The sequence below is a fragment of the Asterias amurensis genome, chromosome 1 (assembly GCF_032118995.1).
Source record: "Asterias amurensis chromosome 1, ASM3211899v1".
Classification (NCBI taxonomy): Eukaryota; Metazoa; Echinodermata; class Asteroidea; order Forcipulatida; family Asteriidae; genus Asterias; species Asterias amurensis.
The window spans coordinates 19008632-19031760 of record NC_092648.1 but is presented as its reverse complement, the minus strand read 5'-3'; the positions used below and the strand labels follow the sequence as shown (position 1 = coordinate 19031760).

Genomic DNA, 23129 nt, shown 5'->3' with positions numbered 1-23129 from the left:
GAGATAGTATTCTTACCAGCTTGTTTTGTCTGTTAAATTTACCTAAACTTTAAGTTGACTTTTGTCTTGTCCTTGAACTTCTTTGATGCTCTCTCCATGCTCCGGATCATGAGTAGTCTTAGCCCGGTTCACCTGCGAATGCAAATGCGAAGTGAATATTGACAACGTCACAACTCTGTTTCGCTTTGAATATTTTGCAAAGTTTTGCTCAGCTGTGGGAATTATTTGTTGCAAATTTGTGACGTCAATATTAAGTATTTGCATCGCATTCGCAGGAAGTATGGTGGGACCAGGCTGTATTCTATCTTATTTGTCTATTGATATTTCTTGATTAGAAAATATTATTCACAAACCTGTGGTTGTGAATTGTTCTATCAATGTCGTGAATTTATTGTTGTTTATATAAATTATTGGTCTATCTTTACTAATTAGTTTTTGTCTGAATCTTACCACAGTGGATGTACGCTACATAAAAAGACAATGTCTACTATGCCTAGCTGAAAATGTATAGTTCATGCAGTACTGTTGCTATTGTGTTAGACCGAGGGTGTTGTTTATATATTAAATTGCAATAACCAAATATATGGTTTAAATGTCCTGCACCCTGCGCTTAGTTTTGATGATCGCAACCCTAAATCCTCCGGCAGTTGGGAGGATCAAAGTTTACGGTCATCACGACTATAATGTGGAGCTCTCTCTGCAATAATGAAGCTGATAGAGGTCATGGCTATCATTGCCCTGGTCTAAAAATACACGTTCAGTACCTGGATCTCAGACGGGTCAAATTATAAGGTAGCAAAAGCGTGTAAACCCGAAGATGAAAGAGGCGCGTTTGTTTTGTGAGTCCGAGTACTAACCTTCTATTTTCAGTATTAGTTCGGAGTGCTCTTAAATTCCTCCAATTCTATCCGAATCATCCAATTTGTCCATAAACTGTATGCAATATTAACAACTGATTTATTGATGTCCCTTTGCAGTAGACAATGCAGCTATACCATTATCGTTATGAGTGAAGGGAGCCAAGCTGTCGGCAGTGACGCTGTGTTACCTGAGGGGCCAGTAGGAGGGGTCCCACAAGCTAAGCCACTTCACATCCAGCGATTAGAGCAAGCAGTACGCATTGAGCCTTATTTGAATTATGTTGAGAATCTTCTGACTGCCTCGACACCGTAAGTATTATTGGCAGGTTATTAAAGACAGTGGACACTATTGGTAATTGTCAAAGCCCAGTCTTCTCACTTTGTGTATCTAAACGTATGCATCAAATAACAAACCTGTGAAAATTTGAGCTCAATTGGTCATCGAAGTTGCGAGATATGAATGAAATAAAAAACACCCTTAGTCACACGAAGTTGTGTGCTTTCAGATGCTTGATTTCGGGACCTCAAATTCTAAACTTGAGGTCTCGAAATCAAATTGATTGAAAATTACTTCTTTCTCAAAAAACACGTCACTTCAGAGGGAGCCATTTCTCACAATGCTTTATGCTATCAACCTCTCCCCATTACTTGTTACCAAGTGAGGTTTTATGATAATAATTATTTTGAGTAATTACCAATAGTGTCCACTGCCTTTAAGGGGTGCGTTCGATTAGCTTCCCTGGGTCGACCCAGGTCTGCATTCGGTATGTTCCAATAGCATTGACGTCATTCCAGGGGCTCACCTGAGCCTACACCTGAGTCAGCCCCAAGTGGCCTGCTTGTGGAACGGGTCACTTGGGGCTGGCCCGAAGTGCATGACGTCACCACAAGAGGGCAAGTGAGTGCAAGTGCTCTTGTCAGGGGCTCACCCGAATGAGCACTGCATGGTTGACCCGGGAAGCTAATCAAACGCACCCTAAAAGTTATCACAAATGGAATACAGAAAATATAGCGCTTCTGCTCCCATATCCAATGATGTCATTAAGTCGACCTCACAAGCGTCACATGCGCAACTCGGAAAGGTAAACATTTCAAAGCGTTATTTCATGACGAACAGAATGCACGTCCGAAGTTTAGAATGTTATTTTTGCACTGACTGCAGAGTGCAATATAAAAACTGGGAGTAGGTTATGGCTTATTATCATACTCTGGTTTGAGCATTTCATTGGCTGATTAGCACGTACTAGAATATAACAGGCCAAGTCCTAAGGAGCAGCTGCTGCTGGAGTTTCAGCTGTTGCAGTGCTTGTGTGTGAAGCGCTTGCCTCTCACCACTGTGGCCCTGGCTAGATTCCCAGCTGAGACCATGAATAGCAGTGTGCGTTGAAAATTCAAACAGTTTCAATCTGAGGCTGTGCTACGTGTTCGCATTAAGCCACACGGTATGAACAAAGAGATGCTTGGAAAGTGAGTTTCGTTCCGACCCCGTGGGTCTAAGAGAACTCTGTGGTTGTTAACAAAGTAATTGCTTGAGATAACAATTCTGAAAGTTCTTCACAAAAACGCCAGTCAAATATAGTAATTAGCGACCAAACATTGCACTGTTTCCCTGTATGGCTTACTTGTAATTTTTATATGGGTTAAAGTGGCTGGCTGCCAATAGTGCGCAAGACATTGTAGCAGCGTCCTTCGCAATTCAGCTTACAGCAATCTTGGGGCAATCTTTTTTGGAGTTCTATAAGAGACGGTGAACACCCATACCACAGAACGATAATGCCTCGTTAACATTTTATCCTGTGTAAACTTGTTTTATTTTTTTTTATTTTTCTGGGGGTTAGTGAGCACAGTGAGGAGGAGCTATTTAAAGAAGAGATTGGTCGTGATGCTGTCTTACCTGATGACGAAGCCCTTCAAGAAGATAGCATCCGAGACAAAGATATCAAAGTAGTTAATGGTCTGACCACATCGAGGGCAGGTCAGTCAACTTTATCTTCATTTTAAGTTCAATGGATTCAGTCCTGGGCACAATTTCATAAAGCGGTTAAGCAGAAAATACTGCTTGACAAATTTCTTTGCTAGGTAAAAAATTGTGTCGGGCGCCAGTCACAACAGTGCAAACTTATTTTAATGTAATTTGGGCTGGTAACCTGAAACTGCTAAGCAATACAATTCTGTGCTTTGGGAGTTTTTGTGCTTACAGGCTTTATGAAATAGGACCCTGTTCACTTATGGCCAAGCCCCATTTCAAACTCAAAGAATGTGAATAGGAAAACAATTAAAAAAAAATTGTAATCCAAATATTTATATTTATGTTAAAAAGGAAAAAATGGATTTAATTTTAATTCATTAGTTCATTTATTTGAGAACAATATTGATATATTTGTTTTATGGTTTTGTTATTTTGTATTGGGGGTTCTTGTTGAATACTTTCCCTTTTAAAACCCCTACTTTCAATCTGTTATCCTGAAGTGTTTTCTTTCCAAATCAGTGTAAATATACTTGAATTTATTTTTCTCTCCCAATAAACTGTGAACAGAGAGGAAGGCAGATCGGAGACGATTGTACAATATATCCAAAATTAAGAAGAGCAGAAGGTGGTTGAAGGTAAGTTAAGACTGGAGGTAAGGTATTTACATCTGAAATAAGAACCAAGGCAGTGCTTGACTACAAAATTACCGTTACTTATGAACTAGACTTCTCTACTCTTTGAAAGAAATAGCAACCCTGTTTCACAAATTTATGTGCTCTCAGATGCCTAAACAAATTTTTCTGAAGCCTTTTAATATTTGAATAAGAAACTTTCTTTCTAAAAACTTAGCCGTTTCTCACAATGATTTAATTATACTATCAACAGCCCCCACCCCCATTGCTCTATATCAAGTAAGGTTTTATGCCAACAATTATTAACAGTAATGACCAATAGTGTCCAGTGCCTTTAAAGACTTTTCTCCTCTTTTGAATTCTGGCTTAGAATATTCTGCTTAGCGATTCATCGGAGTCGTCCGGAGGGGAGGACGAGGAGGACAAAGCCTTTACACAAGAGGAGCTGAAGGAGATGATACAGCTCCACCGCTACAAACGTCAGTGTCAAAGCAAATTCTATACCGAGGGAGAGGTAAGAAAAAAAGCTAACGCCCTGTTCAGACAGGCACACCAGAGTACCACCAAACTAAATAGATATATTTGGTTTCAGACAGGCAAACTTAATGTATTGCATTAGTGCATCTGTTTTTACTTATAGTGAAGGTCAGGCCTGTAAGCTTCGTTTTTTAAGCGTCAAAAAGTCAACAATAAATAAAGGCCTTTAAATCTTGTAACCAAAGCAACAACAAAGAAATATAAAACCAAGTAACCAACAGATCACCCCGCCCCTATCGCCACATTTATCCCCTTGCCATTGATTAGAACACAACATTTTCTTACAACATTTAAAAAGGAAAGGTATGTTTCTAGTGGTACACTTGTAAGGGGCACCCAAGCAAAGACTGAGATATTGTAAGATTAGTTCTTCTTTATAATACTGTTTAAACACTTTCATTTTGTCCACTTAGCTTCAGCAGTATCAGTACTATAGCACCGGACTCTTATCCAGCTACGATAACTTCCTGGACCACAAGAAACAAGTCTTAGGTCCCAAACAGAACAAGGAGAAGGAACTGAAAAAGGAGAAAGGTGAGAATTTGAGGGAAGAATAGTTGGAAAGCATTAAGATAGATTCTGCTTATCTTGTGAATTATACACTTAAGAAGCAGTGTAGAAGCGCAGAGCTTTGTGGGCTGTAATGATAAGCGCAGAATTCTGTGTTAAGTTGTGCCACAAAACAAGGTGCTGAAATTTGTTTTGAGATAGCAGGCGTAATGTCTAGCTTTCCAAAATAAAGCCTCTTCTATGTTGAGTGGTGTCCTCAGCCAATGATGTCATGAGAGCTAGAGAAGTGTCCTCAGATCTCATGACATTAGGCACACTTCAGTGAAGAAAGGTCTGTCAAAGGTTAAGAGTCTCTGATCTTGAAATCAGACCAACTTTTAAGCTTGGGAGCACTTAACGGAAGTAAAGGAACAAGGAATATTTTTGTGTATGTTTACAGATACTTAATGTCTAGTTTCGTCTGTTGTCACAAAGCCATTGTCCCTGTGCGTATGTCCACATAGGGCAGGTGACCTCAGCTTCCTCGTACTTGACCTTGATTGGGCTCCCAAAGCACAAGCTTGCTGGCTGAAGTGTCAGGGTGGCACTAGCAGTGCCTTATTACAAACAGTGCCTTACAAACTTGATGATTCTCTTCAAATGCTATGACAGAACTTACAGTTGTTGGTTAATGATAAAGAAAAACAATTTTTTTTAAGACTTGAATTGTTTTCCATTTTAAAGTTTTTCTTGGATTTATCTTTGCTGTTTAAAGTTAAGAATCCCAATAAACTCTGGGAACGTGTTAATTTTTAAACTGCTCCAAGTTCTGGTTTTTGTTGTGTTGAATCCAATCTTTCCCTGTTATCTCAGTTTCTCCTCCACAAAGTATCATTAAAATGCCAGAGGAACAACCTGAACCAGGTTAGTGTCTTGTACTCCCTCTGGATTAGTAAGAGCTACTGCGGGTAAACTGTCTGCACCTGCTGGTATTGGAATGCTTACGAGCTGGTATTGGAATGCTTACGAGTGCATATGTAACTCGTGCAAATATTGCTTGAATTCGTTAACTTATGTTGCTTTCATAAAGTGAATGTGTTATTTGAGTAAAAATTTGATCATTTTTTCTCGTTGTTTTTTTGTCTATGATTGAGTTGCTTCCTTCAAAATGCATGTTTTTTTTTTTTTTCATGTTGTGTGTTGCAGCTTCTGTGTTGCAGTTTGTTCTATAAAGGCAGTGGACACTATTGGTAATTGTCAAAGACTAGCCTTCACAGTTGGTATATCTCAACATATACATAAAATAACTAACCTGTGAAAATTTGAGCTCAATCGGTCATCGAAGTTGCGAGATAATAATGAAAGAAAAAAACGCCCTTGTCACATGAAGTTGTGTGCAATTAGATGGTTGAGTTCTAAATCTGAGGTCTCGAAATCAAATTCGTGGAAAATTACTTCTTTCTCGAAAACGATAGCCCTTCAGAGGGAGCCGTTTCTCACAATGTTTTATACCATCAACCTCTCCTTATTGCTCATCACCAAGAAAGGTTTTATGCTAACAATTATTTTGAGTAATTACCAATAGTGTCCACTGCCTTTAACTGTGGAAATGTCTTTGCTTAGAAATTAGTTTGGTGGCAATTTATTTTTATGATTTCCTTGTACAGTTAAAATCTTCCAAATTGAATATATTGCTGGCAAAGATAATCAGTTTTCTCTACAAAGGGACTGAAGACCTTTTTTTTTTTTTTAATATTGATTGTGTTTACATTAAAGATTAGTAGTAAACAATCTCGAAAATGCAGAAAGTTTCACCATAACATCATTTGTTGATGAAAAGGTTTTCTCTGCATAACTTTAAAAAACAATTTGTTTACAAGCAAGTATGTCACGAATCTTTGCAGAAAGCATGCATTCTTTTGCACTTTGAACATGGTTTTTAATGCCATGTTTTGTTAGAAGTAACTGTTTTGTTAATCTTGAAAATGTACCTATTGTTGCATGTGATTTGCTGCTCACCTCTTGGTTAAACATATTATTCAAATCATTTTGTTGATTTTTTTTGTTAATGCAGAGAAATTAAAGAAGGCTAATCCCAAACCAAGAAAGAAAGTGGAGGTCTTGGAGAAACAAGAGCCACAGGTAAGGGAGTGGAGACACCCACAATTTTGGAAAAAGAAAAGAAAGCTCAAACAAAATAAAAACTTGTAGAATATGAAGTGACTATTGCAATTGTCGTGGTGCCTTGTGCTTTTGCTTAGGTGCCCACTGCGAGGTTCCAAGACAAACTTACCATTTCCCTATAGCAGAAGTGTCCCTAACCAGAGAAAAATGACTGTGCCCCTTCAAGAGCAAAGTTCAAGGCCTGGGGCCGATTTTACAAAGAGCTAAGATTGATCTCAACTGCAAATCAATCGTAGTTGCCAAGTAAAGTGCGAGGTCACAATATAATTCACCATGGTAATACCTTTTTGGTAATACTGACAATTTGTCTTGCGATGAATTTTTTTAAATGCTTTGTGAAATCGGCCCCTGATTATATGTCATGTTCTACCTGTCTATAGATGCAGGTGGCACCACCTGTTGTGGCCAATGTCAGGACATCCATCGCTCACTTCCAAGATGCCCTGAACCATAAGAAGTTAATGGCGATCAAGGATGTGGAGGCAAGACGTAGGAGGGTGTGGCATGCCATCGTCCGCAAGGATATCCCAAAGGTAATTCTACAGTCTGATTTGTCTCTTAACCACAGTTGAATTGGGCGGTCAGGTTGGTGTAGTGGTGTCTTGCCTCGCCTTCCACCTCTGGGACCCTGGTTCGAATCCCACCGGGGGCACTATGTGGATTGGGTTTTCAGCCCCTACTTGACTGCATGGGTTTTCCCTGGAATAACTCTCTGGGGTTTCCCTTCCACATCTAAACATTTCTTCATCATCTTCTCTTTTCATTTGGCTCTAACTACTGGTTGAGAAAATTTATCCAGACCAGGGATTTTTCAAAATATTTTATTTAGGTTTGGTTAAAGGTTTTAAAACTGTTTCTATTTGTTGATATATAATGATTGTGTCAAACTTGAAGGGAGAATATATCTGTCGTAATTACTCCAAAAATACATAAACACAACAATTACTTTGTAAGAAGCACTTTAGCTGTTGATTGTGGATAGCATTTTGAAGACTTTTGTTCAAGAGAAAGGGATTTCTTATTTTTTTTCTCATGCACTTTGTAATTACCAGGCACAGAAACACAGGACATCTGTGCATAACAACATCCTGACCAATGCACGTAAGCTGGCCCAGGGGTGTCAGAAGGAGCAGCGGCGTTCGGCGATAGCCTCCCAACGCATCTGCAAAGAGACGCCTCACCGTGCCCGGCGTATGACGCGAGAGATGACCGCCTACTGGCGTCACTACGACAAGGTGGAGCGGGAACATCGGAAGAAGGCAGAGAAGGAAGCCCAGGAGCAAAGACGTCTTGATGATGAGATTAGAGAGGTAAGTAGCTTGAGAGAGAAAAATAAAATAAACAATACTTAAAGGGACTGGACATATTTTGTAATTGTCAAAGACCAGTATTCTCACTTAGTGTATCCCAACATATGCATGAAATAACAAACCTGTGAAAATTTGGACTCATTGGTCATCAGAGTTGCAAGAGATTAATGAAAGAAAAATTACCCTTGCTGCACAAATTTGTGTGCTTTCAGATATATTTGAGTGAGAAATTACCTCTTTCTCAAAAAGTACTTTACTCCAGAGGGAGTCGTTTTTCACAATTTTTTTTGCTCTCAACAGCTCTCCAATTGCTCGTTACCAAGTCAGTTTTTATGCTAACAATTATTTTGAGTAATTACCAATAGTGTCGAAAGCCTTTAACAGTGTATAGATCTTGTTTCTTAGTTTAATAAAACTGTGTAAATACATGGAAGTTTAATATAAATCTGTGATCATTGTGTTTTGTGTTGCACAAAAAGTACCCAAACCCTTTAACACTTGTCTGTTATTCCATCTGACAGGCCAAGAGACAGCAGCGCAAGCTGAACTTCTTGATCACCCAGACGGAGCTCTACGCTCACTTCATGAGTCGTAAGCTCACTGGGGAAGGGGAGGAGGAGAAAGAGCAGATTCTGAGTAGGTTAGAGGACCACACCCCAAAACGCCACGTCCCTGTTCATGGTGGAGTCTTGGTGGACGTAGAGGACGATGACTATGGTGAGTCAATGGGTTAGGACATTTTTAAAAAGCATGGTTGGCGTCCCCGCCTTTTTAGAGGCTCGTCCTTTTTTCTTTTTCTTTTTACGAAAAAAGGAAAATTTTTACTGATCTCGGACGAAATAAGTTTGGAAAAATAGCCCCTCTGATTGTCTTTAAGAACGTGTTGGGCAGCCATTTCGAAAAAGAAAAGAAAAAAGACCCTCCTTTCTTGTTTTGCCTCGTGCATTGTCACAGCTAGACCCATGGAAGTAAATTGATATTGTTAAGGCTGCGGCTCATGCTAAGGGTGTTACTATGGACCTCCTATACTCAAATGCTCAAATGCGACAATCAAGTCACAGCTTTAGACGTAATACCGACACAGCCTCATGTTACTCATGAATGAGAGATTTTTGAATAAATACAGATTTGTACTTTTCTGTTTTATCCTTACATCAGATTGCGACATTGTCAAGCAGCAAGCATTGTCCAACGTTTCCCTGGCTTACACTACTCATCAAGAGAAGCAGAGGATCTTTGATGCGGATATGCCCCTGCCAGAGACTAATGCATCACAGCAAGCATGTAAGTACAGAGTTGATGCAAAGACTTCCCTTGAAATATGTTGTGTGTGATGCTATACAGTTTGTGAGAAATGAGTAAAACAGTAAGGTTTGATCTCGCCTGAAATAGTTGTGACTTCGACACTAGTCGCAACTAATTTTTAATTCCCATGATGATCCCCGACGCAATAGTTAAATTTGTGCTGAAAGAATTAAATGATTGTGTCACTGATGTCTGATTGTGTTTTGTAAGTAAATTATGCTGTCAGAAAAAAGTCAAGAGCGAGACCATTGGTTCACCAAGCATGAAGTCGCAACTATTTTTATAGTAGTCATGGCGGCACAATTTACCGAGTAGTTGAATAACGGTAGTGGCGACTTGACTCAGCAATCAGAAGTCACGACTTTGACACTAGTCGCACTAGTCGCCCAGTCTTACTCATCAAAACACTTTAATATTTCCATAATGCAGTTGACAATGAGTTCAGTCTGAGTGACCCGGCGATGTTGATGAAGTCTGAGAGACCCCAGCCTCAGATGTTCAGAGGGCAACTGAAGAGCTACCAGTTGAAGGGAATGAACTGGCTCGCTAACCTCTATGACTGCAGTATTAACGGCATCCTTGCTGATGAGATGGGGTTAGGGAAGACTGTACAGAGCATTGGCTTCTTGGCTCATCTCGCTGAGGTATGTTTTGATCGGTTTTTATATTACGCTTTTAACACCCAAAGGGCTTCTAAAAAGGGCTTCATGGCAGCTTGGATTAATCCTATCTCACTCGAGTAACTCGTCCGTACATGTGATGGGTGTTCAATGTGTTTAACTGCTAGTGCTGAGGAACTTTACTCGTCTGAAGTCCTAAGATTAATCCTAAGTTAGTTTGGTGAAATCGATGGCTGGTCATTGGGCCTTTTAATTCATTCCTTAAACCATCTCACAGACCTTCGTTTTTGAAGAACGCAATCGCGCTCGAGCTCCTACCGCGCTCCTGGGGCTGGCTTCAGGTGCGCGATTGACAGCGCTCCTCCACGATCGTTTCGGTGTATTTTATTTATAACACAAAAGCAGACTTCACATGAGTCGTTGGTACTTTGCGTGCGACAATAAATAAAAGAAACATTGAACACTAGAGGTCACTTTGGAACGATGCACTAGCGTGATATTAAACGCCCTCTATTGGTAAAATCTACGCGAACCAGCAATAAATGCATTGAGACAAGACTTGACGTGTCACGTGTGAGTTTTCGCGCATTTCCAGGCGGGGCAAATGCGAGGGCAAAGCGCATACCGTCGGGGTACGTAGCTCAATAAAACATCTGTTGTGCAATCTCGAGATTGAGCAACGCAATTAACAGATTGCCAGCTTTACGAACTCGAAGCCGGGTACATTACTACATGTACGTACACACACGCTGCTGTATACACGTCGTCTGTGCCATACTAGAACTACTACTAGATCAACTATGGATCAACGACATATTTTCTCGTAAGAAAATGTGTGTTTTCTAATGCTTTATATCAAATGTGAAAACATTTTAGAAAAAAAAGGAAACATAAAACATAAAACCTTAAAATTGTGCAGTATTTTGTCACACGGGAGTGGGATCGGGGTTGTTTTATTTTATTTTGTCTGTACATTTTAATTGTGTACGTCAGAGTCTGATCCGACCTGACCATTTTGGTAACCATAAACTGAGTATGCTATCAAACAAATTGAGCTCCTGGACAATCTAAGAAGAGTGATTTTTTAGGAGCTCAAATTGAGCTCCTGAGTATTCTCATGAGAGCGATTAAAAGAGCTCCTTCTATTTCTATAAACCAAGGTCTGATCCCAGCTCCCTTGGCAGTATACAGCATGTGCAATAAACATGCGCTTCTATAGAGCTAAATCAATCCCAAGAACCATCTCTGCCCTCACAGGTACCTATTTACCCCTGGGTGGAGAGAAACAATTATAGTCAAGTATCTTGCTCACGGACACAAGTGTCACGACCGGAACCCAAACCCACTTTTCGATGACTTAATCACCAGAACTTGAATTCGATGCTCTTAACCAATTGGACATCCTAATCAATAAAGTGTTCCTACTTTTTTTCAAATGCCAAATGTCGTGCCTTCTGATCAAAAGTAAACAATTCTAACTTTTTACCTTTGAACTTTTTTCAGACTCAAGGAATCTGGGGTCCATTTCTGATTGTAGCTCCAGCATCCACTCTACATAACTGGCAACAGGAGTGTGCTCGCTTCGTACCAAACTTTAAGGTAATGTCACTTTCTTTGATAAAGATTTGTACTGCACCATGCAACGTGAAAATAATAAACCACAAGGGAAACTGACTGGGTACATTTTTAAATGATTTTGGATTGAACAAAGAAACATTGACTAGAGCGGGATTTGAACCAACGACCTCCGGTTTAACGTGCCGGCGCTCTACCAACTGAGCTATCTAGCCCTATGTTGGTGGTCTCCCAATTTTGTCAATATCTTTGTTCGGGGGTGCCTGTCAGAAACCATTAATGGCTTCTGACAGGCACCCCCGAACAAAGATATTGACAAAATTGGGAGACCACCAACATAGGGCTAGATAGCTCAGTTGGTTGAGCGCCGGCACGTTGAACCGGAGGTCGTTGGTTCAAATCCCGCTCTAGTCAATTTTTCTTTGTTCAATCCAAAATCAAGATAATATTACTTACAAGAAACATATATTTGCAGACATGACATTCTTCCTACTATTTTTTTATTACCTATTAAATCGTACACATTATGCACTGCGAATACACATCATTATTGTTTATCATAGTGGGTGGGACGTCTGCCCTAGAATGTGGGGGGGGGGGGTCATTGGTTCGAATTTTTGGTCCTCACGACTTGGAGTATACAATGCTTATGATTTGTTGGTGTAGGGTAAAAACCAGTTGAATAATAATCTTAATCCTGGATGCAAGTGTTACGTCTTGTGAACAATTGCATACTTTGCTTTAATATACTTTCAAATAGGAACTTGAAGTTACATAAATGAACAGTTGTTAGTTCTTTTTCATCAACATGTGAAATTTTGGTCACGATTGAATAACAAGTTGAAGATATTAGACTAATAACAAATAACGTTTGACTAAAAGCTAAAGTAGCAGTCCCGGGCGATTTCCTACCTTTCATCCAGGTAGTAGTTAAAAAGCAGGACAGTTCTTTTCAGAACTGTAAAGTCTCCCGAGTTTCAAAATCCACTCCGCGGTAGTAGAAAAGTAAAGCAAAGTCTAACTGGCAAGTAGACACACACATGGTTTTACCGATAACAAAATATATATTAAGATGGTGTATTGACTGTAGAAAATCAAAGCTTGTAATATGTTGAACAATTAAATAGATTCTTACAAATTGAAAATGAAGTTGAGTGTATGTGAAATAAATTGCGCAATACTATAAGAATAATCAGCGACAATCTTTAAGTCGTTTTTTAAAACCCATTCAAACTAATTGTGCAGGTAACAAGTAACTTACATAATCATCTAGCTAAAGAAATATGTACAACAAATCTACCGTTTGGTAGATTTTGGTTGCTGATCTAAATTAGTTCGAAGCTTTGTGACTGCACGCTCTCATTCAGTATTGTTGAGCCATGTAAATGGTCTATTGGGTTAGAGTCAAGGGTTGTTGAATCTGCAGCAACGTACCACTTGTCCCACGGAAAAAAGCTTCAACAGTAATTTGGCAGTCAAGGGTGCCCATCCAGAACATTATTGTGTAGTGTCCTAACTAGTGGCTGTAGCTTCGGCCAGATTTCAGCTTCATCATGCTTTGAATTATAGGATGTCCTTAGGAACACCCATAGCAACAGTCGTAATCATAGCTGTAGCCGCCAATTTGGATACAGCCTTAGCTTCTCTTGTCATGGCCAAGCGATTAAGAGCACCCGACTCATGCTCTTGTGTTTCTGATCAACAAAGCTTTTTGTAGTCTTTGTTTATGTACAGTTTTAAAGCTGGGTTTCCTCCACTCAACATTTAAGAACTTTCAGAGCCTCTTTTCGAAGCTCCTTGTTTCTCAGAAAGTAGATGATGACATTAAGCCAAGAGTTGGACGTGAAAAATAAGTAGGCAAGGCTGGGTAGAAACTCAGGAATGTCAACTTCAAACACAAACTTCATTACATCTATAATCACCATGGGGAATAGACTCAAGTACAATGCCGCAGTGACTATAGTAACAGTAGTCAGAGATTTTCGGTGTGCCTTGTAAGAGTGGTTTCCGACTAAGTGGTTCTGTACTTGGCCCTCTTGGTGGATGCGTTTAGCATGCCTCAGTGCAGTCATCATCATTTTAATATACAGAACTGTGATGATGATTGTTGGAACCAATACATGTACTGCTAAAATGATGTTCCTAAGCTGTGTTTCTTCCCATTGCCAAAAACATTGGAGTCCAGTTTTCTGCCAATTGGCAATAAGGTATATCAGCACAGCTTGAATGATTAGTAGAATCCATACAGCACAAACCAGAAGGCGAGCTCGTTTTACGGTCATCAGACTTGGATATCGAAGTGGAAAGAAAGTCCCGATGTATCGATCTATTGTCAAAAGGAGCAGAGAGAATAAACTGGAATCGAAGAAAATATTGCCGATTGAAGAGTACAGTTGGCAAAGAAAATCGCCAAATGGCCAATAACCAACCACATGCTCAACGGCAGAAGGTAGTAAGTGGCTGGCTCCGAGAAGCAAGTCAGAAGTGTTGAGCGAAATCATGAAAACCTTTGTTGGTTCTGTTATGACGGTTGTGCGTTGGAGAACGATCAGACACAAAGAGTTTAGTGCAAGTACCAAAGCACCTGCTATCATCATAAGGGTCCCTAAGACAACCCAAGTTTCTTGACCATCGGAGTTCAAGTCGTCCTCATTGGCAGTGGTATTATTGACCAAGGAGACATCTCCTAACCCTGATAGATTCATTGTGGATGACTCGCAGAGAAACCTTTCAGAAAAAATTATGCAGCGCTCAGTGTACTAGTTGTGCACTCATGTGATGAGACAGGGAGGCTTACCCTACGCAGTTATAGATGGTACAATTCGAGGCAGAGGTCGTCGCCCTAAGCTGTGCTGGATAGATAACGTGACAAAGTGGAGTGTTAGAAGTGTGGGAGAGTTGAGAAGAGGAGCTGTGATGGCGGCGACTCCAGGAGTGCACCCCAATTACAATTTGAGGATGGGGCGGCCACGGACGCAAGTCTTTGCCGAAGGATTATGAGGAGTGTATCAGAAATGTTGTCTGAATTTAGTCAATGGATGCTTTCATGTAGTACATTGTATAGTGATGAAAGACGGCACTGTTCCTAGACTTATCCCGGTTGTTGATGGACAAGCGGTTTGGAAAGTGATTACCTTTTTATTAACTGAACTTTGTGTTCAATTAACCGTCGGTGATTTGTGTTTGCCTTGCTGATTGAAGACTCTGAATCTTTAATCCTAAATATTCATGGCACTGTCATCTGTCTTTACCAGTTTCAGATTGTCTTTGGTTTAGCTGTCACTGCAGTTAGCCAAAATTGAGACTTCCGACGTTTAAATTAAAAGTACATTTTAACGTCTACGATTATTAATTGTTATACTGCAATCTCCCTGATTGACAAGATAATTAAAACTTGGTAATAGTAAGGTTTAAGTGAATGGAATAAGTCAACACAATTGTATCCAATACAAATGTTGAATTTACTGATAGGGGAAAAAGAAAACAATAGAAGCAGTAATGAAGGGTAAGAAAGGGTCTTCTTTCAATGGGGTTCTTGGCTATTATGTCGATTAAGTTCACTTTTCTAAGAGTCTTAGGCTTAACAATCCGAATTCATAAATGAAATGAAAATAAATGACTTCAGTTATTTAAAGGCAGTTGACACTATTGGTAATTGTCTAGACTTCACAGTTGGTGTATCTCAACATATACATAAAATAACAAACCTGTGAAAATTTGAGCTCAATCGGTCATCGAACTTGCGAGATAATGAAAGGAAAAAACACCCATGTCACACGAAGTTGTGTGCGTTTAGATGGTTGATTTCGAGACCTCAAGTTCTAAATCTGAGGTCTCGAAATCAAATGCGTGGAAAATTACTTCTTTCTCGAAAACTATGGCACTTCAGAGGGAGCCATTTCTCACAATGTTTTATACCATCAACCTCTCCCCATTACTTGTAACCAATAAAGGTTTTATGCTAAAAATTATTTTGAGTAACTACCAATAGTGTCCACTGCCTTTAATTTGAATTGTTTGCTTTAATTTTCTTTCCAAAGATCTATTTTTATTGTTAACTATGCACATACATTTAGGCTATAATATATATTTTTGTGAATTATCTTTTCCTGTAATTGGCGACTCGTCCACTGTTGAATAAGTCAATAAAATATAAGATATAAGTTTGATGATCCTTTTGTCTATGTAGGTTCTGCCTTACTGGGGTAACCCCCAAGAGCGTCGTATCCTGCGTAAATTCTGGAGTCAGCATCTCCTTCATACAGTGGACAGTGAGTTCCACATCCTCATCACCAGCTACCAGCTTGTCATCCAAGACATTAAATACTTCCAGCGTATCAAATGGCATTACATGATCCTGGATGAGGCACAGGCTATCAAGAGCAGCTCCAGGTAGGCTTTCTCCCGGGAGCTCCTTGCCCCTCGCCCCTTCCTTGGCAAAATAGCCTAAAGCCCGGTTCATGTTTCCTGCGAATGCGAATGCGATACGATTGTTGACGTCACAAATTCGCAACGAATAATTCGCAGCAGTTCAACTTTGCTAAACTCACTTGCGAATATCGCTGCGAAAGGAGGGTTGTGACGTCAAATTTACGACAAATTTGCTTCGCAGGAAGTGTGAACCGGGCTTAACTCCTAAAACAGGGATGTGATTTCTCTGTTTTTAACAGTAAATCCCTTCTTTTTGTTAAACTAAAAAAAAAAAAAAAAAAAAAAATGAAGATGAAACCATATGGAACACCCCAGATTGCAGTGTAGGGCTTTCAAAACAAGATGAATATTTTATGCTTTGCGCTCATGGTTCAGTTTTTTTCTAACAGCCTATCACATCCCTGCAAAAAGGAAATTTTGAGAAAAGCGGTTAAAGAGATATTATCTGTTTTGCATCATCATTGATTGATTGATTGATTGATTGATTGATTGATATTTGATTGTTGTTTGATTGATATTCATACAGTATTTATATATTATGTTAAATATTATTCACTATCATTATTGATTGGTTGATTGATTGATTGATTGATTCATACAGTGTAAGGTGGAAGTTACTCCTCCAGTTCAGCTGTCGGAACAGACTTCTCCTCACAGGCACACCGATCCAGAACAGCATGGCAGAGGTCAGAGTTCATCTCCTTATTGGTGTTTATGTCATGTGACCCTACCCACACTTCAAAATGGTCCAAAACACTTATTGGAAAAATTTACCAAATAAATTGTAGGAATCTTGTGCATCTTTTTCATAAGCATTTCAGTAACATTCCCTAGACAATGGATTGTTTTAATTTTTCTTGATCTTTGCACCACTGGAGGACAATCAAGCGGGAACTTTTGAAAAATTATGTAGGTCAGCCCTTGTGCTAAAAAAAGTGTTCCTATTTTTTTTCGCGATGACCGAATATCATGCCTGATATTTTGTCTTGCTCATTTGACATTTAATCCAGTTTAATCAAAGTCAAATGACTTGTATTTCTTTTTTGTTTACTTGACTGTTTAGCTGTGGGCATTGCTTCATTTCATCATGCCGACGTTGTTTGACAGCCATGATGAGTTCAATGAATGGTTTTCAAAGGATATTGAAAGTCATGCGGAGAAGCAGTCTGGCATTAATGAAGGTAAGACACAGACTCAAATTATCTTTGCTCGGTAAATTTTGGATGATAGCAATAATAATAATAAGGTTTTCCATGTTTTTTGTCCTCTTTTTTTGTGATTTCATTAAACTTTGTTTGTGAGTTCATATATTGTCTGAAATAAAGCAAAAATGCTTGCACTTAAAAAAATAAAAAAATAAATAATAACAGTTTATATCTAGTGTCTACCTATTTTGCACTTTATGGGTGTCTCAAAGCGCTTTTCATTATTTATTCCAAGACAGGTTTCTGAAGTTATTGAATTATGTTGAGACCCATTTATGTGACACCTTGTAAACTTTATAAATAACAACACTGAACTAGTTAGCCAGACCACTTGGAGAGAGTTTTGACTGGTCCTCGGGTGTTTTAACTGACATTTGGCCAACAGACCACCGTTAAGGGAGGCTGGCTGTACCATTATACTGTAAAGTAACGCCACATACAGATACTTTAAACCTTTTTGTCCCCTGTTCAGAACAACTGTCAAGACTTCACATGATTCTGAAGCCGTTCATGTTACGCCGTATCAAGAGGGATGTGGAGAATGAACTCTCTGATAAGGTAACGATCGTTGTATCAGTGAAACGTATCTCAGGTGTACAACGATGTTGTACCAGTAAAGAATATGCTCTGCGGAAAAATATTGTATCTCAGTACGTTGTGGTTTTGTGTGTACATGTTTTTCTGGTGTTATTTTTAGCTTTATGCTTTGACACTTTCAAACTTGTGTTTCATAAATGCTACTTTAGGAGATCCAACATTGTTGCACTTTTTGACAGGTACTATACATGATTGGTAGGGATAAAAACAAAAACATCATTGTTTAACTGTAGTCTGAAACATACTAGAGCTACTTTTGTGTGTGAAACATCTCCCTCTGAAATGAACTAAAAATCTAAAAATCTAAAAGAAAAAATGTGTTATGTTAGTTTGATGTCATCCTTCCCTCTTGTCCTTCTCCTTCAGATTGAGATCCTTGTGTACTGTCACCTGACCACAAGACAGCGTCTCTTCTATAAAGCTTTAAGAAATAAGATCTCCATTGAGGATCTCTTACAATCCTCGTATAACTCCTCATCATCGTCAGCCTCTTCATCAGCGTCTCCGTCCTCACAGACTTCAGCAAGTAGCCTCATGAACCTTGTTATGCAGTTCAGAAAGGTACCTCTTCCTCTAAATTTTACCAGGGATGTGATTTCACCGTTTTTCACCGGAAATCTGTTTTTTTTAACACCCACCCCAAAAAAATAATTTAAAAAAGTTTATAGTTTTATAGTTATGACTAAAAATTCTAAAAATTATCCATGCTTTTGTAACAAGCAGGTTAGATTATTGTAACAGCTTATTTTGGGGTTTGCCTGACACACAGATTAACAAACTGCAAAGGGTTCAGAGTGCTTGTGCTAGACTTATTGCTCTGTTTGTGTATTTGTTTTTTCATTTTTTTTCTCTGCATTTTTTGTATACCTTGTAATGCGCAGTAGAGTATATTTATATAGGTAACTGCGCAATATAAATGTCCGTTTTATTTATTATGTTAAGAATAAATATATTCATAGTCGTCACAATTTTGAGAAAATAAGTGAAAATCACAGAGTAAGTTTATCAGGAGAGTCGCGTAAATCAGTCGTACATGCTAAAATAATTTTCGAGAAATCGTTTTACTCATTTCTAAAAAACTACAGCACCTCAGCAAGTAATATTTTAAGGGAAGCTTACTACCATCATAATCTTTACACGTTGTAGGTTAATGTAAAACTGTGGACTTTTGTGTTTTGTGTCGAACAAAAAATACCTAAACCCTTTAAGAATTCCCTTTTCCCCTGGAGTCTGGAGCGAGAGATTGTGGTGACATGCCTGGAGGATAACTAAAACAATCTCCTGGCTTCTATTTCCTCAATAGGTGTGTAACCACCCTGAGCTGTTTGAGAGACGAGATACTAGATCTCCATTTTTCTGTCAGCTTGACCCTCCAGTGTACATAATGCCTAGACTGCTGCATCATCAGGGATTGGTGGATCGAGTAGACACTACAAGAAACAAGTGAGTAGAACTATTTACAGGGCACCAGTTCATAACGATGCTAAAGCAGACAAAGTGGCTAAGCAACAGAGCAGGATGGATCAGGGCCCAATTTCATGGCTCTGCTTACTGAAGCAAAGAATCAGTGCTTACGGAAGCAGGGAATTCCATGCTTACGGCAAGCATTTAAAACGTTTTTTTGTTGTTGCTTGTGCACATGCGCAATCCTCAGAGCTAGGGCAAAAAATGCTTTCACAGTAAGCGGAGAAAGGTAATCGTTAGCGCATAATTCGGTGGTAAGCAAAGCCATTAAATTGGGCACCGTTGATAGCTTTATCAGAGTTGGTGCATTTTTCAGGACCATTTTATGTAAAAACACTCGCCGTCAAGTTCAACGGTCATCAAATTTATTTTGTCCTTCTCTCGCTATCCTTCAATCAGAATTCTACGCAGCACCCTCTCTATCTTCTCACCGGATAACATCCACCATTCCCTGTCTCCGTCCGCCTCCGGTCGTCCCCGGAGTTCCTGCTTTTCCTTCTCGCGGTTCGTAGACGTGTCACCGGCTGAACTTCACGCCCAGACCGTGATGGGGCTGATGTCACGTTGGCTAGCGCTCTTCCTCATCATGAAGGCGGCCTACAGGATCCACCACGGGAACCAGTGGGAGGGAAAGGAGCTTGGGACTAGTGTAGAACCAGATCATAGGCAAGTTCTTTAGTATAACAATAGACCTTTATCTTGTTGCCGCCATCTTGTCTTGACCCCCTGTCAACCATATCTATCATCAAATGAAGGATTCCAAGTTCTGGTGTCATCAGAGTGTGGGTACGGGTCCCGGTCATGACACTTGTGTCCTTGAGCAAGATACCTTCCTATGATTGCTTCTCATCACCCAGGGGTATAAATGGGTACCTGGGAAGGTAGAGGTTGATATTGTGTATAATAAATAACCTTTGGAGTGCTACAGTTGCCGTGGTTGTTTACTCCCCTGTAAGCTGAGAAAGATTAAAGAAGTGTTATTGGCCAAATGACCAGGGCACTAATGTAAAGCGCATTGAGACGGTTATTGTGAAATGCGCTATATAAGAAATTGTTAAAGAAATTATTATTATTAATTTTGATCTTATCCAATTCTCTATGTAGGAATCTTGGGAGACGTAGTCTGCTTCTCTGGCCCTCCTGGGTCACCAGTCGACCCAACATCACCGGCAGCTTACCGCTTCAGGATCTCATCTTCACCAGTCGTACCTCCACCATCATTTCTCATGTGACTCACACCTTTTACTCCATGCCGGAGTCGCCCTGGCATCGGAGAATCCGTCTCAGCAAAGAACAGGATACAGAGGAGGGGTCGCTGAATGGGGACCGGTCGCCGAGTAGGGCGTCGCCGAGAAGTCCACGCAGTCCGAGGAGTCCTAGGAGTCCAGCTGTAGCGAGGAAGGTTAGTAAATTCTCATCAATTCAGTCAAATCATACTTATACAAATTTGATCTTCCTTTATGATGGTGTCTCATTTTGAGAGGGCAGCACATGGGGTATTTAAACTCAATCAATATGCCAGTACTCAATGAAAACAAAATATATATATTTTTTTTGCTTTTTACCCTTACATAGGTGAGACAACCTAGTGCCGGGGGTATGTTGTCAGCTTCCGGTCACTTCTTAGCAATGGTCTCAGATCGACCCTGCGCCATTAGAGATTGCAATCAGACCACTTTACCACCATTCATGTACAGAACCATGCCCAAGGTGAGCTGTTTTTATTTTTATTTTATTTTATTTTATTGTTTTTTGTTTTGTTTTTCTCTTTAAAATGTTGATCCTAGTTTCGGACCTTTTTGTCAGCCATGACTCTCTCCTTATTTGTAAGCAACTGTTATGTTTTGACGTAAATTATTCAAAAACATTTTATTCCTACACTAGGCGGTCGCTCCAGTATTAGGTCACTACTGCATTGACCGCCAGGCTGAATACGATCGCATCAAGGAGAGTCTTGGAGGGTCACTGGAGGCTTGGCTGTGTGTCAATCATGGATCACCTGACCACTACCGACAGGGTCAGACGGGGGCGCTGTTTCCTGAACCTCTTGGGGGCATGAGTGCCGTCCAGCCGTACCATGGATGGTCCAGAATACAGATACCGGGTAAGTTGCTTCATATGCAGTTGGGCTGCTGTAGTGGTGTCTTGCTGCGCCTTCAACTTCAGGGACCCAGGTTCAAATCCCACCAAGGGAGCGATGTGGATTGGTTTTTCAATCCCTACGTGACTGCGTGGGTTTTCCCTGGAATAAGTCTCTTGGGTTTTTTCTCACATCTAAAACTTAAATTTACAAACCTGTAGAAGTTTGAGATCGATCCACCGTCTGGGTCACGAGAAAGTAGTAAAAAACCGGTTACACAGTTTCGCTTTACCGCTTTAAATAAAATGAATAAAACGCTCACTGAGCGATAAACTCCAACTGGGAAATTAGTTTTATTGGTTTTTCATCAAATATGACATTTCAGACAGAAATATTTTAAAGGATGTTTTCTACAATCATCATCATTAGACCGTTTGAAAAGCCTTATGTTAATCTGTGATCTTAGACGAGTTTGTCTTACCAATTCTGCAATGTTCCTTTGACATATTTATCTTTTCAGATAAGCAGTATTTAGTTACAGACTCGGGGAAGTTGTACGTCTTAGATGCATTACTCAAGAGACTCAAGAGGCAGGGACATCGAGTCCTCATCTACTCTCAGATGACTCGGATGATTGATCTCCTGGAGGTAAGACAGAGGAAATACCTGAGTCTTGAGATGTGATTTCTCCATTTTAACCAGAAATCAGCGTTTTTTTTAAGGGTGAAAAATATTTAAAAAAATAATTTTTTTAAAATTAATTTTTGTATTTTTATAACTAAGATCATATTCATAAGTACATGAAGATATAAATCATACTGCAGATTAGGGCTCATTAAAGATAATCTTCATTAAAGATAAATGAATGTAAGCAGGCATTGCTCCTGCAAGCTTTCATGCTTCATGCTTTGTGCTGATAGTTTTTTTCAACTGTCTATCACATCCCTGTGTTATCAATGTCTCACCAATTATTTTCATTTACAGGAGTACATGTGGCATAGAAAACACACCTACATCAGACTAGACGGTTCGTCTAAGATATCGGACCGAAGAGATATGGTTGCTGATTTCCAGAGCAGGTATGACAGAGTTCAAAGATTACGAAAAAGTGCAGCTCATGTGATATGTTCCACACCTTTAAAAGAGAACACATCTTACCCCATTACTTGGGGAACTTCAGTTGTTATCGATAAGAGGACAGCTTCATTTCAAACTTACCCTTTTTGTTTATCAAATAATAAACCACAAGGGAAACTGACTGGGTACATTCCACAAATGATTTTGGGTTGAACAAAGAAAAATTGACTAGAGCGGGATTTGAACCAACGACCTCCGGTTTAACGTGCCGGCGCTCTACCAACTAAGCTATCTACCTATGTTGGCGGTCTCCCTATTAAGTCAATATCTTTGTTCGGGGTTGCCAGTCAAAAGCCATTTAACCGCAAACTGCCGTGTAGCCAGGGATCACACCCAGGTAAGGATACAACCTGGGAACCTTTTTGTTTATAAATGCTGCAACAAAACTACTGCAACTGTCCCTATAGTCTGAGGAACTCGATGTAAACACTAACTTGTGACTAATCAATTAATTGTACCAGACTTTTTTTTTAAATCTAACACCCAAATGGCTTATTGGACCCTGGACTTGGAAATTTACATTCTCTCTACTACACAGACTGGTGGACAAGGTGGCAATCCTTTGTAGTTGTTATTTGTTTTTTGATACATTTAATGAGTAGGGTAGATGGCCTTAGCTTTCGATCCAAACCGGACCTTCTTCAGAGGCATAAATAAGTACAAACAAATACGTATCCATTTATAGAAAAAAATGGAAATGGTCGTAACAATTAAAAACAAGATACAAGAAACTC

The 23129-nt window shown here is 39.6% G+C and overlaps 2 protein-coding genes across 6 annotated transcripts in view; one reads left to right on the top strand and one right to left on the bottom strand.

The window, feature by feature from the left end:
• Positions 1–23129, top strand: part of LOC139934374 (chromatin-remodeling ATPase INO80-like) — a 133146-nt gene that overhangs the window by 655 nt on the left and 109362 nt on the right. For 3 of the 5 annotated variants that reach the window (XR_011785780.1, XM_071928962.1, XM_071930113.1), the window contains exons 2-26: positions 978–1169; positions 2699–2835; positions 3397–3464; positions 3832–3975; positions 4412–4532; positions 5361–5411; positions 6562–6629; positions 7052–7204; positions 7724–7981; positions 8503–8698; positions 9140–9265; positions 9716–9930; positions 11410–11505; positions 15671–15873; positions 16514–16598; positions 16976–17093; positions 17590–17675; positions 18081–18275; positions 19018–19157; positions 19578–19844; positions 20283–20580; positions 20754–20888; positions 21063–21282; positions 21779–21906; positions 22243–22337. Coding sequence is in view for 4 of the 5 variants with exons in the window: in XM_071928962.1 (XP_071785063.1) it covers positions 1006–1169; positions 2699–2835; positions 3397–3464; positions 3832–3975; positions 4412–4532; positions 5361–5411; positions 6562–6629; positions 7052–7204; positions 7724–7981; positions 8503–8698; positions 9140–9265; positions 9716–9930; positions 11410–11505; positions 15671–15873; positions 16514–16598; positions 16976–17093; positions 17590–17675; positions 18081–18275; positions 19018–19157; positions 19578–19844; positions 20283–20580; positions 20754–20888; positions 21063–21282; positions 21779–21906; positions 22243–22337 (3767 nt within the window). In the remaining variant the exon portion in view is untranslated. The remainder of the gene's footprint in view (positions 1–977; positions 1170–2698; positions 2836–3396; positions 3465–3831; positions 3976–4411; positions 4533–5360; positions 5412–6561; positions 6630–7051; positions 7205–7723; positions 7982–8502; positions 8699–9139; positions 9266–9715; positions 9931–11409; positions 11506–15670; positions 15874–16513; positions 16599–16975; positions 17094–17589; positions 17676–18080; positions 18276–19017; positions 19158–19577; positions 19845–20282; positions 20581–20753; positions 20889–21062; positions 21283–21778; positions 21907–22242; positions 22338–23129) is intronic. The other 2 variants (XM_071930798.1, XM_071931522.1) reach the window with 2 other exon arrangements.
• On the bottom strand, positions 13239–14186 carry LOC139940138 (beta-1 adrenergic receptor-like). Its single transcript, XM_071936397.1, has one exon. It carries the CDS (start codon positions 14184–14186, stop codon positions 13239–13241), a length of 948 nt encoding a protein of 315 aa, XP_071792498.1.

Bases quoted from the DNA above. Each gene is read 5' to 3' on its own strand.
- LOC139940138 (XM_071936397.1), bottom strand. From the start codon at position 14,186: ATGAATCTATCAGGGTTAGGAGATGTCTCCTTGGTCAATAATACCACT.